Here is a 26,075-nt window from a genome sequence, read left to right as displayed (position 1 = left end):
TGGAGAGAGTACTTTGCCCAGTTAGAGCTCTTAGGTACTATCTAAAAAGGTCATAACCTTTACGAGGACAATCAGAAGCCTTATGGTGTGCTATCAAGAAGCCTTCTCTTCCAAGGTCTAAGAACTCAGTTTCTTACCTATTCAGGCTCCTGATTAGGGAAGCACATTCTCATCTGAAGGAAGAAGACCTTGCTTTGCTGAAGGTAAGGACACATGAAGTGAGAGCTGTGGCTACTTCAGTGGCCTTCAAACAGAACCGTTCTCTGCAGAGTGTTATGGATGCAACCTATTGGAGAAGCAAGTCAGTGTTCGCATCATTCTATCTCAAAGATGTCCAGTCTCTTTACGAGAACTGCTACACCCTGGGACCATTCGTAGCAATGAATGCAGTAGTAGGCGGGGGCTCAGCCACTACATTCCCATAATCCCATAACCTTTTTAACCTTTCTCTTGAATTCTTTTTATGGGTTGTACGGTCGGCTAAGAAGCCTTCCACATCCTTGTTGATTTGGCGGGTGGTCAATTCTTTCTTGAGAAGCGCCGAGGTTAAAGGTTGTGATGAGGTCCTTTAGTATGGGTTGCAGCCCTTTATACTTCAGCACCTAAGAGTCGTTCAGCATCCTAAGAGGACCGCTACGCTCAGTAAGGAAGACGTACTTAATAAAGGCAGAGTAATGGTTCAAGTCGTCTTCCTTACCAGGTACTTATTTATTTTATGTTATTTTTGAATAACTAATAAAATAAAATACGGGATACTTAGCTTCTTTGTTAACATGTATGCTGGTCTCCACCCACCACCCTGGGTGTGAATCAGCTACATGATTATTGGGTAAGATTAATATTGAAAAATGTTATTTTCATTAGTAAAATAAATTTTTGAATATACTTACCCGATAATCATGATTTAATTGACCCACCCTTCCTCCCCATAGAGAACCAGTGGACCGAGGAAAAAATTGAGGTGGTGTTGACAAGAAGTACTGGAGTACCTGACCACAGATGGCGCTGTTGTGTTCACCCCCACCTGTATAGCAATCGCTGGTGTATCCCGACCGTAGATTTCTGTCGGCAACAGAGTTGACAGCTACATGATTATCGGGTAAGTATATTCAAAAATTTATTTTACTAATGAAAATAACATTTTATTTGTAATGTAGTTTAGTTTCCTCTGTTTTTGTGGTGTAAAGCTTCACTGATAAGTTTAATTCCTTGAGACCTTATGCATCCCTTGGGTGCCAGAGGATTAAGACAAGTGATACACAAATAGTCTAAAATCTTACAAGGAAATGCTGCTAACATCACTGTATGATACTAATACCATGGATCATTACAATAGGTTCATTCCGACCTAGGGTGTTTTCAAGTTTCTGAATAGTAGGGAGCCAACTCGCAAGCATCCCCAGCCTTATGATTCAATTTTTGCCATCTCACAATCTATAAGCAGTTATCTTTATTAAATGGTAGTTGTTAAATAATGAATCTGATAATTACAAAACAAGAGAGATTGAACCCAGAGTTGGATTGTTGTGGTCTTCGTTCCTAAAGAAATACCTCAGCGGAGTAATGTCTTCAAAACAGTCAAATTCATTTGTCACTAGGGCATTTGAGGAATCTTCTGAACGAATCGGTCCAAGAATTCAGAACACTTATGGTTGAAGATATGTTATTTGATGATCCAGTTTACAACTAACATCAAATATTAGGTTTTGGGCACAAATTCTAGAAAGATTGTCTTTCATTTTTTAGTTTATTCTGTTGTCAATATTGTAAGGACTATTGTAGTTTCGAAGAGTAGCTGTGTCCTGGTTAAACTTTTCAGTGTTTATGATTGTACCTCTTATTGTATTTATTTTATACCCCATCTTTTGCATATTTAATATAAATTAGTATGGTGCTTTGCTGTACAGTAATGTATTCTATGAATCTGAGTTATGGCACGGAAATATTTAATGAAGTTTTAAGTTTGTTATACATAATGTAAACCTGTTGTTAAACTGTGTATGAATTCTACCATGTAAGTAGTTTTCTTTTATTGCTAGTTTGCCTAATATAACTTAACCTAAAACACAAATTAATTTTCATTTCAGAAGATGAATATGACACAGATAGTGTCACTCCTAAATTCACGGGGGAAGAGTTGGAAGGCTTAGAAGGTAACCTTTCTGAATACGAAGATTTGAGCCAAGGAGAGGATGAGGAATGCAGATCTTCAGGTGATTAATTTTTTGTGTATTTAATATCAATTTTTTTCAGATAAGAATTTTATCTTTTTTAGGATCAAGTCTTATTGGAATATCTTTTGCATTACGTTGTGGTTATTTTATAGTTATGCAAAAAAGTCTTGAGTGAGTTTTTGTGATATTGAACATTAACTGCGGATATACATACATACATATACCAAGGCACTTCCCCCAATTTTGGTGGGTAGCCGACATCAATAAATGAAACAAAACAAAAAAGGGGACCTCTACTCTCTACGTCCCTCCAGCCTAACAATGGACTCAACCGAGTTCAGCTGGTACTGCTAGGGTGCCACAGCCCATCCTCCCACATTATCTACCACAGATGAAGCTTCATAATGCTGAATCCCCTACTGCTGCTACCTCCGCGGTCATCTAAGGCATCGGAGGAAGCAGCAGGATATAAAAAGTTGAAATAACTTTTAAGACACTTTTAAGGGCTATAGTTAGGTATGCAGTGATACATTATTTAACTGAAGTAAATGAAACTAAGGAAGTGTGTGTAGTTTCATTATAAATATTCGATATACAATAAGTATACTAAACACAGTAAGTCACTAAAGAAATGTGAATGAGTAGGCTTAAAAGTAGCACTTTGATCACAGGAAAAACATTTGAAATGTGTTTTTAGTATTTTATTTATTATATGCATATCTGTGATAAATATGTTTATTTGTTGTAATACATGCAGCTACAATGAGGTGGAACGTTTAGAATAATGCTTAATATATCTTCACTTTGTTGAATGCTCGTGGTGGCTAAACCTATGGATACTTAGTGTGAATGTTTGATAGTCTAGTAATCTGATCTGCTTTATCATTATTATTACAAGCTAAGCTAAAACCCTAGTTGGAAAAGCAAGATACTATAAGCCCAAGTTCTCCAACAAGGAAAATAGCCCAGTGAGGAAAGGAAACAAGGAAATATAGAAACTACAGTACAAGAGAAGTAATGAACAAATGAAATGAAATAATTTAAGAATTAAATTTGATATTTCATAGCATATTATACTCTAACTGTTATTATAAAATCTATCGTAGCATATGATTCAGGATACTTATCACAATTAGCGTAGGGTAAACATATTGCCATTGAAGTTTTCTGAGATAGTTTGTCTACACAGTAAAAGTGTAAAATAATGTTTTTTTTTTTTTGTGTGTGTTTTTTGGCAATCGCCAAAGATCTTCAGTCTGTCCATGTTACTTTCCTTACTAGAGCATCTGAAGCTTCAAAATACAAGTGTACACACAAATAGGTCCTAGGACCAATCAAATCTGATATCCAAAAAACTTGGAAATGCTCATTATTTCTGCAAAAGAACAAAAAAGTGTGGAACAGGCAAATGGGAGGAAGAAAGATTTTAATTAAAGCAGACCACTGCAACTTCACGAAAGGGTTAATCTATGTCAAGAATTAATATTTAATGGTCTAGCTCACATTAAATTAGGTTTGTAAATGTTGATATGTAATGGTCTAGCTCACGTGAAAGTAGGTTTATAGTACTAAAATAAAAAGTTTCCTGAGGCCAAGCTTGTTGGTTTTTAGCATGCCCAAAATATCCTAAATTTGAAAACCTCTGCTCTACTGGTATTTTGATCGGCCTCACCCCATCTATTTACACTTGATTGGCAAGGGTCTACTATATTTTGGAATATTCATGATTAGTAGTATAAGCTTGTCAACCAGATGTTACAAGTGCAGCATCATTACTACTGTATAGTCTCGTGATTTAGGACCAAACACCAAGTATCTACTATTGATGATACTGAGGGTGCTCTTTTGCTCACAATTAGCCATTGTATTCTGATACTAACCTCTGGTGTGTGCTCTTTTACCAATTATGAATAGCTTCAGTGATATTTCTTGAAATTTACTGACAGCTAAGAAATCTTTTGTGTAAATATGGTTATAAAGACTATGGTCTGGCTAGTCATAGGTGTCTTGTAAACCTATTTTGTAATTCTGAGCAGAAATTTGGTGCAAGTTCTTTTTAATTACCTGTTGATCCTAAATACTCATAGCAGCTCTATCACCCTTATTTCTTATATATTGGTTTAATTCCTTGAAACTTTTTTTCAGGCATCAATCATAAGTAAAATACATGTATTGAACATTAAAACAAATGATGATTTGTTATATTTTCAGGCCTGGGAGAACAATATCTCCATCCGACTCATGACATTTTGAGGAGTGGAGGTCATAGTTCACATGATGATTATTCTCAAGCGTTGTCTGCAGTATCTCAACTAAATAGCACAAATCAAAACAAAGAACATTCCCGTTTTAGTGATGTGAGTTAATGATATTAATAGTTTTAAAGTTTTTGCTATATAAGTTCACTTTTACTATGAATTTTTTTTCATTCTTCTGAGCTGAATACATTTTAATCAGGTTTCTTTATGAAATTTTTGTATGAATTTTAATGAGGACATATACCATACTTTAGTATGATGCTAAAGGTAGTATGCTTTCTGATACTGCATTATAAAATAGGTTGATATTTCTCATAGGAGTGTTGCCTTGGAAATAATTGTCGCAATGTTTACTTCTAGGTTAGATTTGATGCTGCTCAGATCTCTGCGCGTTCAACGATGCTTTGTCATGGACTGGAAGACTCTAAGTTTCTCTCTGCCTCTTGTAATTCTTTAGGGTCTCTTGGGGAATCTGCCAAGGAAGTCATTGAGGATGATGATGCAGAGTAAGCACTTTTATGTTACTGTATTATTAACCCTTTTACCCCCAAAGGACGTACTGGTACGTTTCACAAAAGCCTTCCCTTTACCCCCATGGACGTACCGGTACGTCCTTGCAAAAAAATACTATTAAATTATTTTTTTCATATTTTTGATAATTTTTTGAAAAAATTCAGGCATTTTCCAAGAGAATGAGACCAACCTGACACCTCTATGACAAAAATTAAGGCTGTTAGAGCGATTTAAAAAAAATATACTGGAAAAATGTGCTGGGAAAAAAATAACCCCCTGGGGGTTAAGGGTTGGAAATTTCCAAATAGCCTGGGGGTTAAAGGGTTATCACTTATGGGAGTGAAAGGATCAATCAAAAACATAGTTTGTACACTGAAAAGAAACATATCCAAAAAGACAGAAATAGTTGAAGAAACAAGAACTGATTATTTATGAAATATAGAACAAATAATTCTGTAAATCTGGATACTTACCCCTTGAATACAAAATTTGACTTATTACTCCATATCATAGTCTATAGTTGAATGCAGACTTTCCGCTGTCTTCTACATTGTAGGAAGTCATTGCATGAATACACTTCATATGCATATTTCATATTTCTTGAATATTATTTATATCCATACCTTAAATATGATGTACACAGAAACTTCAATCTGCAGTAATGGTGAACTGGTGAATTTTGGGTATTATTATTATTTTTACTTGCTAAGCTACAACCCTAGTTGGGAAAGCAGAATGCTATAAGCCCGAGGGCTCCAACAAAGAAAATAGCCCAGTGAGGAAAGGAAATAAGGAAACTACAGGAAAAGTAATTATCAATTAAAATATTTTAAGAACAGTAACAACATTAAAGTAAATCTTTCATACATAAACTGTAAAAACTTTGAAAAAAAAACAAGAAGAGAAATGAGATAGAATATTGTGCCCATGTGTACCTATGATTGAAGTGCACCACCTTGAAAACTGTCAATAGGTATATAGATAATAGATTTTGCCATCAAGAACAGTTAATTATTTCTTTTTTGACAATGAGAAACAAGTAAATAGGTAATATCTCTTTTTCCATTACAGGAAACAAGACTTGATCGACTGGTTCCAAACTGATCAAGATGAATTAGGAAGCATATTGAATGGAGAAAGCTTTCATGCTATTGACAGAGAGTTTTTGGAAGAAGAGGAAAAGGACAATGCCAAGAAAAATATATTCATGCAAGAGGAATCATGTACAGGAGCAGGATTGGAATTTTCACACTTATCTGGATTGCATGAAATGGGGGAAATCACTGTCAGGTATGTGTGTTAAGTTGTGTCCTTTTTTAAAGATTGACTCTTTTGGACATGTAAATAAGATGGGTTCATCTCTTCATCCGCAACTTGAGATGCCAGTTCACCTCAGTTGTGGTGGCATGGTGGTAGCGCCCTTCCCTGGTGATTGCCCGACTGGGGTTTGAGTCCTGCTCAAACTCGTTAGTTCCTTTGGTTACTTTAACCTCACCATCCTTGTGAGCTAAGGATGGGGGGTTGAGGGGAGCCCACAGGTCTATCTGCTGAGTCATCAGCAGCCATTACTTGGCCCTCCTTGGTCCTAGCTTGGGTGGAGAGAGGGCTTGGGTGCTGATCATATTTATATATGGTTAGACTCTAGGGCATTGTCCTGCTTGATAGGGCAGTGTCACTTTTCCTTGCCTCTGCCATTCATGAGCAGCCTTTAAGCCTTTAAACAACCCCACTGGTCTTCATATGGTTTCTTCTATGTCTTGACAGACTGTTCCTATTCCCATTTCATCCCATGTCCTCTTTAAACTTTCAGTTGTGACTTCTATCCATCAGTGGATAACTTGATTGTAATATGAGCCTGTTTGTGCTATCACACAGTAAAGTACAGTATAGTGTTATATAATTACACTTCTAAGTCTTGTCTTTCCTCTGCTGAGAAACTTTTAAATATATATTTATTTTTTTTCAAATTAAGATTGTTCTTATTTGCCAGTGGTCGAGTAATCTTTTTCCACTTGTGAATGTTGAAAGTCTTTTTCAAGTTTTAGTTAAATAAGTAACAAAACTAATAACATGGTTCAAATTAAAGACATGAAATACTGTATGTTACTAGGCCAGCTTTCAAGACAAGAGTTGCAGTGGTTACATACTGGACAGCAGATAAAGTCTTTTATTTTAGTTGATCTGGGTGTGGCTGAAGGATTGTACCTAGAGTATTCTTAACTTCATTAGAAAAGAATTTTATCACTTATTCTTACCTTCATTAGAAAAGAATTTTATCACTTAGAAATATTCCGTAGCGTAGATGTTTAATAAATTTTGAAAAATTGTAACTTTAATTGTGAGCAAAATGCCTGTTACAGTATTTCACATGAATATGATAGGTACTGTATTAGAAAGCTACCCCTGGGTTGATGGTCTAAAAGTATTTGGACTAAAAACAAGTGGTGGAAGCCAGAGACTAGTGTGTTGTTTGCCAAATAAGCAGGGAATATAAAGCAGTTGGAAGAAGACCAGTTGGAAAGCCAAAAAAATAAATAGGAAAAAAGGCTTCTAAATAGGACATTGATGAGATGGAAATTCAGGGAAAAGAAAATGTAAAAACTTGTAACTTTAGAAAGGGATAATAGGTTTATACATTGACTGATCTATTCTAGAGTTTTGTATGTATTTATTTTACCGGTAATGTTTTTCCCAATCTACGACTGCTTAGTTTGACTAATTGGTTTTGTTAAGCACTTTTCCATTACATTTATTCAAAACGGAATAGTGAGGTACATTTTAAGGATACTTTAATACCTTGGAAAAGGAAACTAGAGCAAGACAAAATATGACAGCTCTTGTTTTTAGACTTCTTTGTAGCTTGGATGAGTTGTTTACAAATCGAAAGTGAAAATTGAAGAAAAGAAGTTAGCCAGCTAGAAGGGAAGGGATGTAGTGGAGTTTGTTCTGCATTTTCCTAATTCAAAACAGCTTTTATGAATAACTACTAGCTCATGTTCTTGCCACATAAACAAACCACCTGTCTTAATACTTTATTTCCTTTTCTTGTATGTGCATTGTTCGCTGTTACATCAAAGGTATTTTGTTTGTCTTTCCCTTTAGCATTCTGGGAATATAACTGCTTCTTCCAAGACCCAATACGGTATGTAGATTTGAAATTTGATATTAATCATTTGAAACACCAAAATATGCTGTAACACAGTTAGTTCCTCTGCGTGTACAAACCTTTCATCCTTTAAAATAGAGATATGTCTTCAGTGGCACTTGAACAGCCATTGGATTGTTAACAAGGTAATTGATTCAAGCCGTGTAAAGAGAAGGGGAAGACCTGCCCATCATCTTGTCAGAGAATAACCATTTTTGTAAGTGTTGGTTTATTTACTTTTATTTTTGTGAATGCTCTTGCTTGTAAGCAGACTTGCCACCAAAAGGTAACCATGTGATGAAGTGATATTTGTTTCTATGAGGATACAACCTTTGAAACCCCAAGCATTGTGTACATCTGAAAAAAGTGACTGTAAACATCTCCCACCCCATACCCTTTTGAGTGTTGTTCTCTGTCTTCTGACAGGAAAGAAGAAACTCGAGTGTAACTTGTTAACCCTTTGAGGTAGTTTCTCTGCCTCGTTAGGGGGTTATTATTATTATTATTATTATTATTATTATGATGCCCCTGTGGCCGCGGGGGCATAAAAGCAATTAGAATAATGCCAACGTATCCCTGCGTGTCGTAAGAGGCGATTAAAATGGACGGGACGAGGGGGCTGGGAACCCCCTCTCCTGTATTATAATCCTGTGAGACATCAAAGAAGTGGAGATGGGGGGAGAGTAACTGCTCCCTGCACTCTAGTTTTGGGGTGTTTGAATGTGCGATAGAGAGTCAAAGATGTGAGATTGGAAGTATGTTTAGGAATAGAAGGATGGTTATATTGGCTTTGTGTGAGACAAAGATAAAAGGGGAAAGGTGAAGTGATGTTTGGTGAAATGTCTGGTAGAGTGTCTGGGATTGAAAGGGGAAGAGCAAGAGAAGGTGTGGCTTTATTGCTGAGTGAATGGATGACAGGTAAAGTAGTGGAATGGAAGGAGATATCATCTAGGTTAATGTGGGTAAGGGTTAGGTTGGGTAGGGAATGTTGGGCTTTTGTCAGTGCATATGGGCCAGGTTGTGAGAAAAGTGAAGAAGAGCAGAATGAGTTCTGGAACGAATTAAGTAGGTGTGTAGAAGGACAGGGTAGAAGGAATTATGTAGTTGTCATGGGTGACTTAAATGCTAGACTGGGCGCTGGAAAGGTAGAAGGTGTCATTGGGAAGTATGCTGTACCAGGTGAAAATGAGAGTGGTGAGAGACTGGTAGATATGTGTGTTGAGCAAGAGATGGTGATAAGTTCCAGCTTTTTCAAAAAGAAAGATAAAAACAAGTATACATGGGTAAGAGTGGCAAATGGAAGAGTGGTAGAAAGGGCGTTAGTGGATTATGTGTTGATAACTAAAAGAATGCTTGGAAGATTGAAAGACGTGCACGTGTTTAGGGGTATGGCTGGGAGGAACGTAGAGAGGAGAGGTCGCCTTTTCTATTTCATTTGTTTGATGTCGGCGACCTCCCAAAATTGGGGGAAGTGCCTTGGTATATGTATGTATTTATTATTATTATTATTATTATTATTATTATTATTATTATTATTATTATTATTATTATTATTACCACAACAAGCTAAGCTTTAACAGCTTTAATCCTAGTTGGAAAAGCAGGATGTTATGAGACCAAGGGTTTCAACTGTGAAAAATACCCCATTGAGGAAAGGAAACAAAGAAATAAACTACAATAGTAATAAACAATCAAAATATTTTAAGAACAATAACAATATTAAATTACATCTTTCATATATAAACTATAAAAACTTAAAAAAAAACAAGAGGAAGAGAAAGAAGATAGAACAGCATGGCCGAATGTGCCCTCAAGCAAGAGAACTCTAATCCAAGACAGTGGATGGACCTGGTGCAAAGGCCATAGCGCTACCCAAAATTAGAGAATAATGGTTTGATTTTGGAGTGTGTTTCAGCTAGAAGAGGTGCTTACCAAAGCCAAAGAGTCTTCTATTCTTACCATGAGAAAAGTGGCCACTGAACATTTACATTGCAGTTGTTAACCTCTTGAGTGAAGAAGAATTGTTTGGTAATCTCAGTGTTGCAATGTTTATGAGGACAGAGGAGAATGTGGAAAGAATAGGTCCGACTATTCGGTATATACGTAGGCAAAGACAAAATGAGCTGTAACAAGAGAGAGGGATCCAATGTAGTACCGTCTGGCCAGTCGAAGGATTCCATAACTCTCTAGCGGTAGTATAGTATCTTAGCGGGTGGCTGGTGCCCTGCCCAACCTACTCCCTTTAAGGTTACCAATTATTACTGCGTGTCACTTCTATCTTTGTGCCCTTTGGTGAAAACTATTTTTTTGGTGGGCTCACTTGGCTCACATAGGAGGGGCAATCTTAAACAAACAGTTGTATTTGATATACACAAGATTTTGATGAAACTTGTGTTTCACTTAATTGCATGTAATATTCACATATTAGTATTTTATTAAGAAATGAAATACAGCTAATATTAATCTTTTTCATTGTTTTTGTTAATACTGTATCCGATAAACTTTGCAAATCTCATAGAAACGTATTTCAGTGTTTATAACGGAAGTCAATGGCAAAATGCTCTCTGATGAATGAATTTTTGCCTAATGAATATTTCTTCAGGATTGGAACTCATTTCGTATAATGGGGCATTGGTGTACGGAAGATGTGTACAGTGTACTGTATTAAGGAACAAATAAGTTTTTAAGATAATTTTTCTTTTTCTTTTAGAGAGTTTCCTACCATAACCACCCCTCTCACTCCTATACCTAAGGACTAAAGTAGCTATTTTGTGACAGGCAGGCAGGAGGGGGCTTTCCCCTCACTCTGCCCGTCGGTAACCAGCTTCCTCGTCACTATTCAATGGCAGTTCCAGCACCTATTTTAAATGACTTGTGTTTGTGTAGCTAGAAAAAATACACATTACTTTTAATATTTGTTAAATTTTGAAAATTGTTGTCATTTATCTAGTGATTTACAAGAATGAAGACGACCCAGTTAAGGAGCTTTATACTGATTGGGATAGCTCTCTTCAATGATTATTGCCTCAATTTCATCTTGAGTGAAAATATGATTATATTTTAAACCAGAGAATGTTTCTTGTTGTCCCCCAATTATATATTAGGTAGACTTCTTTTTTCTGTGAAAGTTGTAGCAACTTATATTTATAAATATAAGACTAGTTCAATTTTTTTATTCTAATTTTCCAGACCATCTTGGATCCATAGTCCTGAGAAAAACTTGCTTTTGCCGGGTGAAAAAATGCATATTGAAGATTTTCTCAAGATGAGAAGTGAATCCTTAGGGTCCCTGGGAAACAGTGATAATGAGGACAGAGTAAGTATTTGTTCGAAATATCTCTCTCTCTCTCTCTCTCTCTCTCTCTCTCTCTCTCTCTCTCTCTCTCTCTCTGTATTTGTTCGAAATATCTCTCTCTCTCTCTCTCTCTCTCTCTCTCTCTCTCTCTCTCTCTCTCTCTCTCTCTCTCTCTCTCTCTCTCTCTCTCTCTCTCTCTCTCTCTCTCTCTCTCTCTTTTTTTTTTTGTTTGTTTGTTTGTAAATATTGAGGATGTAATTTAAATTCTAATCTATTTCGTGGCCAATATAATTGGTGTCTAATATATTATAATCTGAGAAGAATATTCAAATTTTATTTTCTGTCAAAGATTTCATTTTAGTTACATTTTTAAATGTTTACATTTCCTGAACTAATTGCTCACAAAGGGTTACAATATATTCAATCCAGTAATAAAATACTGTATACAGTATTTGCAAATAATAATGTTTATAATAATAGTAGTTGTATTAATGATATTTACAATGATAGCAGTTGTATTACTCTTTAATGAGGATAATCATTTCTACTTTATTTGCAGCCAGATTTTGGGTTAGGAAAAATTGATTCACCGCCAAGTAATGAAGCAAAGCTAGTGCCCCTTGTTGAAATGACTTCAGTTAGTAACATGGGTCAATCTTATTTACAACCTGGTGAGTGTGTCCTGTTCATTTTTTGTATGTAGATTTATTTATTATTAGTGGATAACTTTGTGCCTGTCATATCTTATAGTATTTTGTCTTTGGAGCAGCCAGTAAATTTTTCTTTTCGAAGGTCAAGTATATAGCCATTGTTTGCAAGCATTGCATATAACTTATATTTTTGCTTGTATGTGTTTGTTATATATATTTTTATCTTATTTAATTTTCTTCCCATGCAAATGTAGCACAAACAGGAATTTCACAAAATACATACATACATATACCAAGGCACTTCCCCAGTTTTGGGGGGTAGCCGACATCAAACAAAAGAAAAAAAAAAGGGGGGGGGGACCTCTCCTACCTACGTTCCTCCCAGCCTGACAAGGGACTCAACCGAGTTTGGCTGGTACTGCTAGGGTGCCACAGCCCACTCTCCCCCATTATCCACCACAGATGAAGCTTCGTAACGCTGATTCCCCTACTGCTGCTACCTCCGCGGTCACCTAAGGCACCGGAGGAAGCAGCAGGGCGTACCGGAACTGCGTCACAATCGCTCGCCATTCATTCCTATTTCTAGCCCGCTCTCTTGCCTCTCTCACATCTATCCTCCTATCACCCAGAGCTTTCTTCACTACATCCATCCACCCAAACCTTGGCCTTCCTCTTGTACTTCTCCCATCAACTCTTGCATTCATCACCTTCTGTAGCAGTCAGCCAGTTTCCATTCGCTCAACATGGCCAAACCACCTCAACACATTCATATTCACTCTAGCTGCTAACTCATTTCTTACACCCGTTCTCACCCTTACCACTTCGTTCCTAACCCTATCTACTCGAGATACACCAGCCATACTCCTTAGACGCTTCATCTCAGATACATTCAATTTCTGTCTCTCCGTCACTTTCATTCCCCACAACTCTGATCCATACATACCAGTTGGTACAATCACTTTCTCATACAGAACTCTCTTTACATTCATACCCAACGCTCTATTTTTTACTACTCCCTTAATTGCCCCCAACACTTTGCATCCTTCATTCACTCCCTGACGTACATCTGCTTCCACTCCACCATTTGCTGCAACAACAGACCCCAAGTACTTAAACTGATCCACCTCCTCAAGTAACTCTCCATTCAACATGACATTCAACCTTGCACCATCTTCCCTTCTCGTACATCTCATAACCTTACTCTTACCCACATTAACTCTCAACTTCCTTCTCTCGCACACCCTTCCAAATTCTGTCACTAATCGGCCAAGCTTCTCTTCCGCGTCTGCAACCAGCACAGTATCATCCGCAAACAACTGATTTACCTCCCATTCATGATCATTCTCGTCTACCAGTTTCGATCCTCGTCCAAGCACTCGAGCATTCACCTCTCTCACCACTCCATCAACATACAAGTTAAACAACCACGGCGACATCGCACATCCCTGTCTCAGCCCCTCTCTCACCGGAAACCAATCGCTCACTTCATTTCCTATCCTAACACATGCTTTACTACCTTTGTAGAAACTTTTCACTGGTTGCAATAACCTTCCACCAACTCCATATAACCTCATCACATTCCACATTGCTTCCCATCAACTCTATCATACACTTTCTCCAGATCCATAAACGCAACATACACCTCCTTACCTTTTGCTAAATATTTCTTGCATATCTGCCTAACTGTATAAATCTGTTTCATACAACCCCTACCTCTTCTAAAACCACCCTGTACTTCCAAGATTGCATTCTCTGTTCTATCCTTAATCCTATTAATCATTACTCTACCATACACTTTTCCAACTACACTCAACAAACTAATACCCCTTGAATTACAACACCCATGCACATCTCCCTTACCCTTTATAAAATAGATCTGTGGATTGATTCATAGATAAGGTCTCAAAATCGTATAAAACTACTGTAGTTTTAAGCCAAACAGAATAATGTAACAAATATCAAAGTGAAAGAAATGTATTTTTAAACTATCCCTCCAAAACCGGGTAAAATACCGACCTGGTCAAGTAGTCCCTGAATAAAGTAAAACCGTGTTCCAATTACCCGTAAAATACCCCAAATGAACATAAAATAGATATATCGAAGAGGAAGCTCACGGGGTAGGCTACCGTCCGAAGCCGCGTTCTGCTCAGTCGGGTAGGTTAACGAACTGAGCATCCAAAAGCCTAAATAACTGACAATAACCATGCCAAAATACTGTATAAGATGTCTAAAAACAACTAAATGAGACTACAATTATTATGAGGAACTAATTGAAAATCGCACATAACAGAGATCAGGAGGTAGCGACACCAAAATGGTCGCATCATGCAAAACGGCTGAGATTAAAAACAAACAGGGTTATAAAATTAATGTGTGTCACTACCTAGAATTATCAAAACAGACAATTATAATACTCAACTTGGGAGCAGGGGTCTCTGAAACGTCTGACATCTTCAAAAACACCAAAACACAAAGCTATGAAAACAACACGACCGAATCTCACTGGTGCTAGAAAAGGAATGAAGGAAGAAGCGTGGGTAGTGGTAGGGGAGTGGTGGCGGTAGTCGTAGTAGAGGGCAGTAGTTGGATGTAGAACGGCACCTCGTAGTATCAGGGGACATTGAGGAAGGAGAGGACTAATTGGTAAGGGACCTCTGGTAGTGGTTCTAACACGCCCCAGCTTCTATACCGACACTATTAGAGTGAGCGAGCTGGGTTTATTCCTGGCATTCCATGCAACTTTTTCTCTGGTATTTGTAGCAGTATTTATGCCTTAGAAATGGTGCTATAAGGAGCATTTTTAAACATTTAAACTTACCCGCTGATTATATATACAGCAATACATGTAGCTTTATTCTTCTGTCCGGCAGAAAATTCAAAACTCGCGGCAATCGCATAGATATGCCAGGTATACACTAGCACCACCACGGAGCTAGGTCGAACTATCCCTCCTAGTATCAGATTTTCTTCTGCCGTCATATTGGCAACAGCTTTGGAAATTCACTCGCCGTATATCAGGAATTAACAGTGTTCTTGGTGATGTACAGTTGTTTATTGGTTTTGACTTTCGCAATTATTGGACTCGCCTACGGATTCTCTTGAATACCTATTGAATTGGATTATTTGGATTATTTTTTTACCCTTGCTTGATTTTGATCTCTCTATTTACATTTCAAAATGAATGACCCCTCCCCTTCATATCGGAAGTGCGTGAAAGGGTGTAAAACTCGGCTTCCAAAAGCCTCTGTTGATCCCCATACGATTTGCATTAAATGTAGGGGTAAAATTTGTAATTTTGAAGATAGATGTCAAGAATGGTTTGAATATCCGAGAGTCAGTGGTTGGCTTATGAAAGCTACTCTCGCAAATTAGAAAGAGATAGAATCAGACGTAGTTCCTCTCGATCAAGGGATTTATCATTTTCTAATGTCATTGAACCTAATTCTTCCCCTTTAGTGGTAGATCCTGAACCTAATCCTGTTCAATCTGAGCCGACAATGAAAGATATGATGACAGCGATCCAGGCTCTTGGTTCAAGGGTGGAATCGCTAGCAGCGGACAGAGACCAAATTATGTCTGAAGTTAATCTGCTTAAAAGTGGTAATATTAATAGTGCTATTAATGTGTTCAGGGATGTGGAGGGTACGTCTGCGCGTTCTTGTCGTTCCCCTAGCCTTAGACCTCTTGCAAGCTCCCGAACCCAGGGGAGAAGTAAAGTCGATCGGCGAAAGGGAACGAGAGGCGTCATCAATCGCGCAGACGTACCTTCGAGCGTTCCTGTTGTCTCGATGTCACAGATCGCTCACCCTCACCATGGGAAAGGAGAGGTTAGTTTTTTATCCTCATCCTCGGATGAAGCTACGCAATGCAAAGTCTGGCGTCAAGCTTCCAGACCCCTTAAAAGAAAGGCGGATGAAGGCGCCCAGGTACGCGATCCATCACCGCAAGCGCCTGGTTGTAGCCATAGGGATTCGCCAGAGCGCTTTCAATTGTCTGCTCAATGTTCTCCTCCTAAACGTACTAACAAAATGTCGGAAATTGACAAGGGGATAATTCAGACTGAGTCAGAGCTTATTTCTGAGTTTGGTGTTACGGTGCATGCACCACCGCTTCCATCGGACTGGATTCCATCTCCCGCTTATGTGGAGCGTTATGAGAGCGACGAAGTGGGCGAATTCACTATGGAAGTTTCGACTCCTGTTTCGCCTAAAGTTGATCCTAAGTGGTCTATGCTGCTTGACATGAAGCAGCAACTAACGTTTATGCATTCTTATCAGCCCGCGGTCAGCAAAGCGTTGGTTCGTCATGATTCCGATCGTGACGCGATGTCGCACAGGCGGCCTACCTTTACACGCGATGTTGAGCGGGGTGATGGAACTGCCTCTACTAAGTCTGCTAGTGCTCATAGAGTTCCTATTTCTCTTGACAACAAACGTCAAGCGAGTGAGCGTGACGTCGAGAGTCATCTTTCCAGGCGCGACGACAAGCTCCAGGCAGCTGAGCGCGAAGTCACGCGCCAGGCGCCTGAACGTGACGTGGGGCGCCTAGCTAAGTGTGACTGAAAACAAAAAGAATGTGACGTTGCATGTCAAGCAGATCATGACGCCAAACGTCAGTCGGATTCAGTTCAGCATGCGCACGGACGTGACGCCAAGCGCAATATTATTGAGCGCCAAGTAGGCAAACAAACTGAACGACTTGATCACACACAACTCGTGCCTGACGCTTGCGCTCGCGAGGGGCGCCTTTCAGAACTAGAAGCGGTTACACCAGCTGGAATTATTTCTGAAGAGGATCAGGATGATCATTCCTCCCTGGATGAGCCATTGGACATTGCCTGAGAGGAGGAAGGAAATAAAATGCCACAACATTCTGTTGATCTCAAGAAGATTATGTTGATTTTCTCAGAATTATTTCCTGACAGCTTAACTCCTGTAGCCCCTCGCTCTCCTCCATCGGAGTTTACAGTGGGATTATCATCGAAAACGTCAAGGTTCACTAAGATGGTTCTCTCACGCTCTTCTAAGAGAGCATTAAAGTTAATGGAAAATAGGATGGAATCTAAGAGAGTTTCAGGAAAGACAAACTTCTCTTTTCCTCCAGCCAAGTTAGCCTCCAAGTCTAGAGTATGGTATGAAACAGGTGGTGCCCTAGGCTTGGGAGTTCCTGCCTCGGCTCAGGGCGACTTCTCAAGTTTGGAATTTCCTTGACTGGTCTCTGGGTACCTTGGGAAAGAAAGTTTCTGCTTTAAAGGACCCTGAGACTTCTAACCTTATTCATATAATGTCCTGTATGGAGAAAGCTGTAAGAGATGGCGCAAATGAATTGGCAGCCCTATTCACAGCTGGAGTTGTTAAGAAGAGAGAAACTAGTGCTCTTTTCTCTCCATGGGAGTCACTCCGTTCCAGAGGGCAGAGTTGCTTTATGCTTCTCTTTCTCCTCTTTTTCCTCAGGAACTAGTAAAGGAGGTGGCTGCTGCTCTTACTTAAAAGGCTACTCACGACCTGGTCTCTAAATCAGCAAGGAAGGTTCTTCCAACGTCTTTGTCCACCCGTGGGTTCAAAGAGGATTCTACCTTCCCTCAAACAACAACAGTTTTTTCGTGGAAGGACAGTCGGTAGAGGCAGCTTCAGATCCGATAGTAGAAGGGCCAGAACAAAGAGAGGTTCTAGGTCAGGCAGAAGGAGAGTCTGACTGCCTGCACCTTCAGACAGCAGTGGGGGCCAGGCTAAGCAATTTTTGGCAGGCCTGGGAGAAAAAGGGAGCGGACCCATGGTCCGTCCTAGTGTTAAAGAAGGGATACAAAATCCCTTTTATCTCGAAACCCCCATTAATTTCAAACCCGGTGGATCTTTCTCCCAAATACAAGGAAGAATCTAAGAGGCAGGCCATGCAGCTTCAAATGTCTCTTGCTAGAGAAGAAGGCGATAGAGAGAGTACGGGACTTAAAATGACCAGACTTCTACAACAGGGTGTTCCTGGTTCCCAAGAACTCGGGAGGATGGAGGCCAGTCCTGGACGTAAGTGCCCTCAACAACTACATCCAGAAGACAAAGTTTACGATGGAATGCCAGAGTTCAGTTCTTGCGGCAGTAAGGAAATGCGACTGGATGGTCTCATTAGACCTCCAGGAATAGACAAAGTTTACGATGGAATCCCAGAGTTCAGTTCTTGCGGCAGTAAGGAAAGGCGACTGGATGGTCTCATTAGACCTCCAGGATGCTTATTTTCATGTCCCAATTCACCCGAGTTGCAAATGTTACCTAAGGTTTGTGTACAGGAGGGAGGTATTTCAGTTTCGAGGCTTATGCTTCGGCCTCACCACCTCCCCTCTAGTCTTCACAAAGATCATGATGAATGTGGCAAGCATGCTCCACTCAAGAGGCATTAGAGCCTCCTTGTACTTGGACGATTGGCTACTAAGAGCCCCCTCACTCAATCGCTGTCTGGAGGATTTGCATCTGACAATGAGTCTGTCAGAGGAGCTAGGACTTCTGGTGAATGCAGAGAAGTCTCAATTGATCCTTTCCCCAAAGATCTTTTATTTGGGGATGGAGATTCACAGTTTGACTTTAAAGGTTTTCCATCACCTGCAAGAATACAGCTAGCTCTCCTAAGGCTTTGTGCCTTTCTAAAGAAGGAGTTTTGTTCAGTGAGGGAATGGATGAGTTTCCTTGGAACACTCTCTTCACTAGAACAATTTGTATGTCTGGGGAAACTAAATTTACGACCCCTTCAGTTCCATCTCAATTGCCATTGGAGCAAAGAGGACAGCCTCGACAAGGAGAGCATTCCTCTTACGGAACCAGTAAAAGAGTGCCTTCGTTGGTGGAACAACATAAACAGGCTCCAGGAAGGTCTCTCTTTGGAACAAAAGAGTCCAGACCTTGTGTTGTTTTCCGACGCCTAGGACTCGGGGTGGGGAGCAACACTAGGAAAGTCAGAGATTTCGGGTCTGGGCAAAACAACAGCTAAGTCTCCACATCAATCAAAAGGAGCTGTTAGCAGTCCTGTTGGCTCTCAAGGGGTTTGAGAAGCTAGTACTGAACAAAGTTATTCAAATCAATGCGGACAATACCACAGCTTTGGGCTACATAGCGAAACAAGGGGGAACGCATTCCAGGCCTCTTTACGAGTTAGCAAAAACTCTTCTCGTTTGGGCACATCAAAGAAAGATATCCCTGTTGACAAGATTCATTCAAGGGGAAAAGAATGTGAGGGCAGAGAGCCTCAGCAGGAGGAATCAAGTTCTCCCCACAGAGTGGACACTGCATCTAGATGTATGCAAGAAACTTTGGCGGATTAGGGGTTGCCGCCTTAAGATGTATTCGCAACCACAAAAACCAAAAGACTAGAGAATTATTGCTCCCCTGTTCCGGATCTCGAAGCGTCACACAGACGCGTTCCTGATGGACTGGTCACACATAGATGTGTACGCTTTTCCTCCATTCAAAGTGCTACACAAAGCACTACAAAAAGTTTGTGTCTCACGAGGGAACCAGATTGACGTTAATAGCCCCCTTCTGGACGTCAAGAGTTTGGTTCACAGATGTACCTGAATGGATGGGGGATGTTCCAAGAAGCTTGCCATTGAGAATAGATCTTCTCAGACAACCCCACTTGGCAAGAAACCATCTCGACCTCCCAGCTCTACGTCTGACTGCCTTCAGACTATCGAAAAACTCGCAAGATCTAGAGGATTTTTGAAGGAGGCGGCCAAGGCTATTGCTAGAGCAAGAAGAACTTCCACTATGAGGGAGCATCAATCCAAGTGGGAACTTTTTAGAGCATGGTGTAAAACAAACTCAGTTTCTTCAATCAGTACCTCTATAGCTCAAATTGCCCGATGTCTTTTTGGAGCTTAGAAGAAGGCACAATTTCTCCTCCTCAACCACTAAAGGGTACAGGAGTATGTTAGCAGCGGTCTTTAGGCATAGACATTTAGACCTCTCGAATAACAGGGACCTTCAGGATCTCCTTAGATCCTTTGAAACCTCTAAGAAACGTCAACAGGATTCTCCAGCCTGGAATTTGGACGTAGTTTCAAAATTTCTTAGTAGTGACAGATTTGAACCTTTGAACTCTGCTTCATTTAAAGATCTGACTTAGATCTGACTTTAAAGACTTTATTTTTAGTAAGCTTAGCAACAGCTAAAAGGGTCAGTGAAGTTCATGCTTTTAGCATAAACATTGGCTTTAGAAATGGTAAAGCTATATGCTCCCTGCAGCTTGATTTTCTAGCCAAAAACGAATGTCCTTCTCACCCATGGCCAAAATTTTTCGAAATTGCTAACCTCTCTGATTTGGTGGGTGACGAAGTGGAGAAGGTTCTTTGTCCTGTTAGAGCACTAAGGTTCTATATAGACAGGACTAAAGGTTTAAGAGGCAGTTCAGAAGCTCTTTGGTAAAGCAGTCAAAAAGCCTGCTTTACCTATGTCTAAAAATGCCTTATCATATTTCATAAGACTTTTAATTAAAGAAGCTCACACACACTGGTGAGGCAGATCTTAAGCTTCTGAAAGTTAAGACTCATGAAGTTAGAGCTGTGGCAACTTCTGTGGCTTTTAAACAAAATCGTTCTCTGCAAAATATAATGGATACAACGTTTTGGAGAAGTAAATCTGTATTTGCATCACATTATTTAAAACGTGTCCAGACTCTTCATGAGGACTGCTACACTTTGGGTTCATTCGTAGCAGCGAATGCAGTAGTAGGTGAAGGATCTACCCCTACACTCCCTTAATCCCTAGTACCCTTTTCCCCTCTTGGAACTTATATATATTTTTATGATTGGAGGAAATTGTTAGACAATCTTCTGCAATCTTTGATTTAGTCAGGTAGTCATTTGTTCCTTGAGAGCGCACGGAACAAGGGTATTAGTTGAGGTCCTGTCAGCATTAGGTTATTCACCGTTTGACAGCTCCTAGAGTTCTTCAGCCCCCTGGGTGGATATCGCTGGTTCTCAAAGGACAGCAGACTTATTAATGCAGAGAACCATTGAAGTCAGCTTCCTGAATAGGTACAAACCCTTAAGCTAAGTTTTGTTTTAAACTCTTAAGTGAAATTCCATTAATGTTGCTGTCTCTGACAAGCCACCAAGGGTGTCAATCAGCTACTATATATAACCAGCGGGTAAGTTTAAATGTTTAAAAATGATATTTTCATAATAAAATAGATTTTTGAACATACTTACCCGCTGGTTATATAACTTGAAATCCCCCCTTCCTCCCCTCTAGAGACCTATGGGCATGGAAAATCTGATATTAGGAGGGATAGTTCGACCTAGTTCCGTGGTGTTGCTAGTGTATACCTGGCATATCTATGCGATTGCCGCGAGTTTTGAATTTTCTGCCGGACAGAAGAATAAAACTATTACAGTATATATAACCAGCGGGTAAGTATGTTCAAAAATTTATTTTATGAAAATATCATTTCACTGGGTGACACAGGTCCCTCGCCCAGAAATAGATTTTTCCTTCGTCAAAATCCCTTATTACAACACAAACAGGAATTTCAGAAAATAAATCCGTGGATTGATTCATAGATAAGGTCTCAAAATCGTATAAAACTACTTTAGTTTTAAGCCAAACAGAATAATGTAATAAATATCAAAGTGAAAGAAATGTATTTTTAATTATATTAGTTGTTGATTTTGCATTAAAAAACCTTTATTACAGAACATTTTCATAAATATTCAGCATATTTTATCATCACATTAAAACAGCAGTTTTATTGTAGTCATCAGAATTTTTTTTTTTTTACCTTTAATTGCTCATTTGAATATTTTGTAATAACCATTAATCTGATTGTGGGGGATTAATTGAGGATGTATTGAGAATGTGAAAATATTCTCCTTTCATGTCTAACAGCAAATGCATTGCTATAGTGTTTTCAAGGTATTAAAATTCCTTATAGAGTTAATTGTCTTTCCCTGTGTCAGATAGTCAGTGTGAATGGTTTCTCTCTTCTATGTCCCAACCCGAAAACTTTCATCAACGATCATTGCTTTAAAGATTACTCTGACATACTCGGGACTGATGAGCCTTATTTTCTCAAAGCAGCGATAGCAAACTGAAGCTAAGCATGGTTGAACTGTATAGTATATTTTAGCAAATGCATGCGTAAACATATTTATATCTGTACTATTAGTGGCGGTACCCAGTTGAAGACCTTGATTATCAATCAGTCCTGGTAGATTACTTGCCCACTATCAATATTTTCATCTTGAATCACATCTGTAGAAGATATATCAAAGGGTTTTAGAAATACAACTTGCTTATGAAAAACGTTATAAAATGTTAATTCTCTGTATACTTGGGTAGCATAAATCTAAACAATTACTAGAGTAGGTGTTTTGTATAGCCCACTGTTACTCCTAATAATCCATATCAACTCAATAGTTACCAAATGGTATGAGAATTATACTTCTTATGGTAATACCTTTTTTATCAATACTCATGATCTGTCATTAAAGAATAGTAGAATAACTATTAGATTGAACAAATTCCAGCATTTTGACTCAGCAAAGTGATTGAGCTCTGATTTCTCTTCAGAATTTGGTAGTGTTCCTTAGTATAGAAGTACAGAACCATGATCTCAACCACTTTTGTGTTTTTACTTAAGTCCTATTATCATTATTATTGATAAAAAAAAAAAAAATAAAACCTTGGTTTAGTTGATTTTTATATGTATAATTGTCTTAAATTTTCATAAAATCTTGAGATGTACCGATTCCATTTTCAGAGGTTGCTCTGAAATGTGTAAACTGTTGTAAAAGATGAAAAACCTGTCATAGGTTTTATTGCACACAAAAACTGGAGTCACCTCCTGAAACAATAGAAACAGCCACTATTACAACACGTACTACTTTACATGCACAATAACAAACAAATACATCAAAGTAAGGGCCAGGCAACACGGACATCCACAAGCAATAATATGCGCGAAGACACACAAATAGCAACATAATAAACTGGTAAATGCAAGCAGAGAAACAACGTACATGAGAGCATAAATGTAAAACTACATTGAACATATATTACCACATAAACCATTACTCCCATTCCCCATTTCCACTGGTGTACTCCCTCATTAACCTGGGTGGGAGGGATTATCAATTTCAATGGGATCTGTATATGTATCAAGGATTGGTCCAATAAAGAATGTATTTTTATTGTACTTCTGGATAATGCTGGTAAATTCTGTCTTGGAGACTTGAGGTAGTAGATGCTTCCTGTCTTGAGTGCCAAGAGATGAATGTATATTATTTCTAAATCATGTGTTGTGTAAGTTTTCAGAAGCTGGTCTTTATAAAATACGTTTTTATTCTCCTTTTTATCGTAACTGAATTTATAAATTTTCATGAGGATTCTATCAGTTTATGATTATTGTCTTAATATTTCTCTTATTGTGAATGGTCTATAAATTTTCTTTGTAATTTTGATTTGTATAAAATACATGTAGGGTAATACATAGATGTATCCTAACATAGTCACTCAGCATGTATGAATTTTGGTGGTAGGACACGAATGAGTTTAAACAATCCATCAATATATGTAAATATAGACGATAAAATATCCTTTATTCGTGACAACACGCTCTTAAAAGAAATACATTGAAAAGGTTCTTTTAGTTTTCTTAGTCATTTTCTCTTCTTATCCCATCTAATTTTTAATAGCTGCATTATAGACAAAAAGAATTAGAAATATACTTTTTATTGAAATAGAATTATAGGATTTTTGGTCTTGGTTTTTCAAGAGTGTGTGCTGCTACTGACTAGGTATGGTGGCATTTGTAAAATTAATAATTTTGGATCTATGTAAAGCATAGAGTAGTTTAAAAGTTTTATAAAGTTTAACATTGTCATTAACAAATCTCTCTATTTGCAGAAGAAAATGCTGATACCAGCGATACGCTAGAAAACCGTTCATCTTCCATTTCGTCTCGGTCAACTTCTGAAACATCTGGAAGTTGCAGTTCAGGATCTAGTACTTTCACAGGTTCTAGAGATTCCACCAAAGGTGCAATTCCTAAGAACAGGGTGAATGAAACTTGCTCTGTAGTTAACTCCAAAAGCAGCAATGAAACTTTTAAAACCCCTCTACCTGTGGAGGATAACAGACACGTCTATGCCGGACTGAAAACCAAAGTTACAAATCCAAAGTCAGATGTCCAGAGTTTAGAGCATGAAAAGTTTTTGGAGGATAACATGACAAACCATGCCAAAAAAGTACTAGGAGTAGACCAGATTAGGCAGGTTTTGATGACCAATGCTCTTAGTAATGGCAGTGCACAACTTTTGATCAATAAGATTCTTCATAATGATATTAATAGATCTGAATTTCATAATACAACTGACATGACTGAGTTAGATGCTAGTACAGAAGTTTTAGAGCTTAGAGCAAAGAGGGAAGCTCTGATGTCATCAAAAGCTCAAAGTAAAAAGCTTCAAGAAGTGAAAGGAAAAGAGAACATACGTTCAGTGTCTCACACAAAGCATTTCCAAAACTCAGACCGTATTCCCCTACAGCCCACCGTGCATGCCGGAAAAAATGCGAGTCCCCTCAATAAACATATGGAACGCTTAAAAGTTCTTAGAACTGGCTCTGCACCTTTACAGCCTACACAAGAGTCAGATGGGCTGGAAGCTCGAGTGCACTGTCATACAAAACCAAAACAAGCTGGTACTGATTTGGTAGAAATAGCTATGGACGAAACGCTACGAGGTATACCATATAAATCGAGAATATTAGAAGATAGTCAGAAATCTCAGTTAACGAGTTTCCATGATTCGTCCAACAGTGGCTTTGATTCTTCAACTCCCTGCGCTCCTCGCTCACGCACTAGAACAAATCCTTCCAAAGCAGGTCAGAATGAGAATCCTTTGGTAATCCGTGGTAACCAGCTGTATACTAAAGACAGAAGGCCAACTAATAATGCAAAAATAGCTCCTAGGCCTCTGCCAAAGATGGGGCTAGCCTCTAGCTTGGTAAAAATGTCAGGTGCTAAAAACTGCCACGATGCGAGAGGGGATGTTGACCCAAGAAATTGTAACGAATCTAGTGTCGCTGTCACAAACTGGTCATCATCAAGATCTGAAAGCACCCTTTATCCCCATTCAAATTCAAGTGATGGAGAATCACGATTATCTTCAAGCGTGCCTTCTGGTTTGCAGGCTTTGGGTAACCCTGGTACGCTCCAACTGCACACACGTCCTTTGAACGGTACCTCGCCTAGGCAGCATCGGTCCCAAGAAAGCATATCCTCTGACAGGCATAGCCAAAGTAAGTTGAAAGTATTACCAGTAATGTCTTTTCTCTAGTTCATCAAAAATACTGAAGTTATATTGTTATGAGTAGTCATATATGTCTGTGTATGTTTAGTAAATTTATTTATTGCACTTTCGCCATTGTACATTTCTTATATGTCAAATTTGGTAGGATAATTCTAGGTATACTTATTTAATTTTTTCTGCTTTTATACAGAAAATTACTTTGTTCATATAGACGAATGTACCTTTTATATCAGGATGTGGATGTAAATTTTGTTTAATAAAGTTCCACGATACAAAATTCACAATAATACCAATGACAAAACAGTATGTTACAAAATGACATAAAAAAAAGTATATTCTGTGAATGGAAAATTTTTAATTTGCTCAAAAACTTCCATTGCAGGTACAGAGGGTAGAGTGCTTTTTCCAAAAGAAATTACATTTTCAAATTCCTGCATTCTTGGCATAGGATCAGAAGAAGTGATAACCTTTTTCAATCCTAAACATCGTTGGGTCCAGATCTCCATAAGATTAATGCAGGTTTGTTCAATAATTTCTTTTAATTCTGTGATAAAATAGTGTTGCTACATAGTCTGCATCTTACCATATTTACAGTAAATAGATTTTTAATTAATGAAATAAAGAAATTGTGTAGTTTTAGTCTGACTGGTAGTTCCCTAACTTATGAATTTTGAGATTTCATTATGTCTTGCTATTCACCTTTTAATGTGTCCATACGTAATGCAAAGCTATTTTTTCTACCTATG

At 38.5% G+C, this 26,075-nt stretch overlaps 1 protein-coding gene across 1 annotated transcript in view; it reads left to right on the top strand.

Annotated features, from left to right (window-relative positions):
* The window catches only part of LOC137633221 (centrosomal protein of 192 kDa-like), an 88,988-nt gene that overhangs the window by 22,436 nt on the left and 40,477 nt on the right, over positions 1-26,075 (top strand). The window contains exons 6-13 of the mRNA XM_068365390.1: positions 2,088-2,213; positions 4,386-4,531; positions 4,793-4,938; positions 6,017-6,235; positions 11,280-11,406; positions 11,945-12,056; positions 23,924-25,318; positions 25,712-25,848. Of these exons, the coding sequence (XP_068221491.1) occupies positions 2,088-2,213; positions 4,386-4,531; positions 4,793-4,938; positions 6,017-6,235; positions 11,280-11,406; positions 11,945-12,056; positions 23,924-25,318; positions 25,712-25,848 (2,408 nt within the window). The remainder of the gene's footprint in view (positions 1-2,087; positions 2,214-4,385; positions 4,532-4,792; positions 4,939-6,016; positions 6,236-11,279; positions 11,407-11,944; positions 12,057-23,923; positions 25,319-25,711; positions 25,849-26,075) is intronic.

This window comes from Palaemon carinicauda, chromosome 42 (genome assembly GCF_036898095.1).
Source record: "Palaemon carinicauda isolate YSFRI2023 chromosome 42, ASM3689809v2, whole genome shotgun sequence".
NCBI lineage: Eukaryota > Metazoa > Arthropoda > Malacostraca > Decapoda > Palaemonidae > Palaemon > Palaemon carinicauda.
Note: the sequence above shows the minus strand (reverse complement) of the source record. Positions and strands in the feature narration are given on the sequence as shown.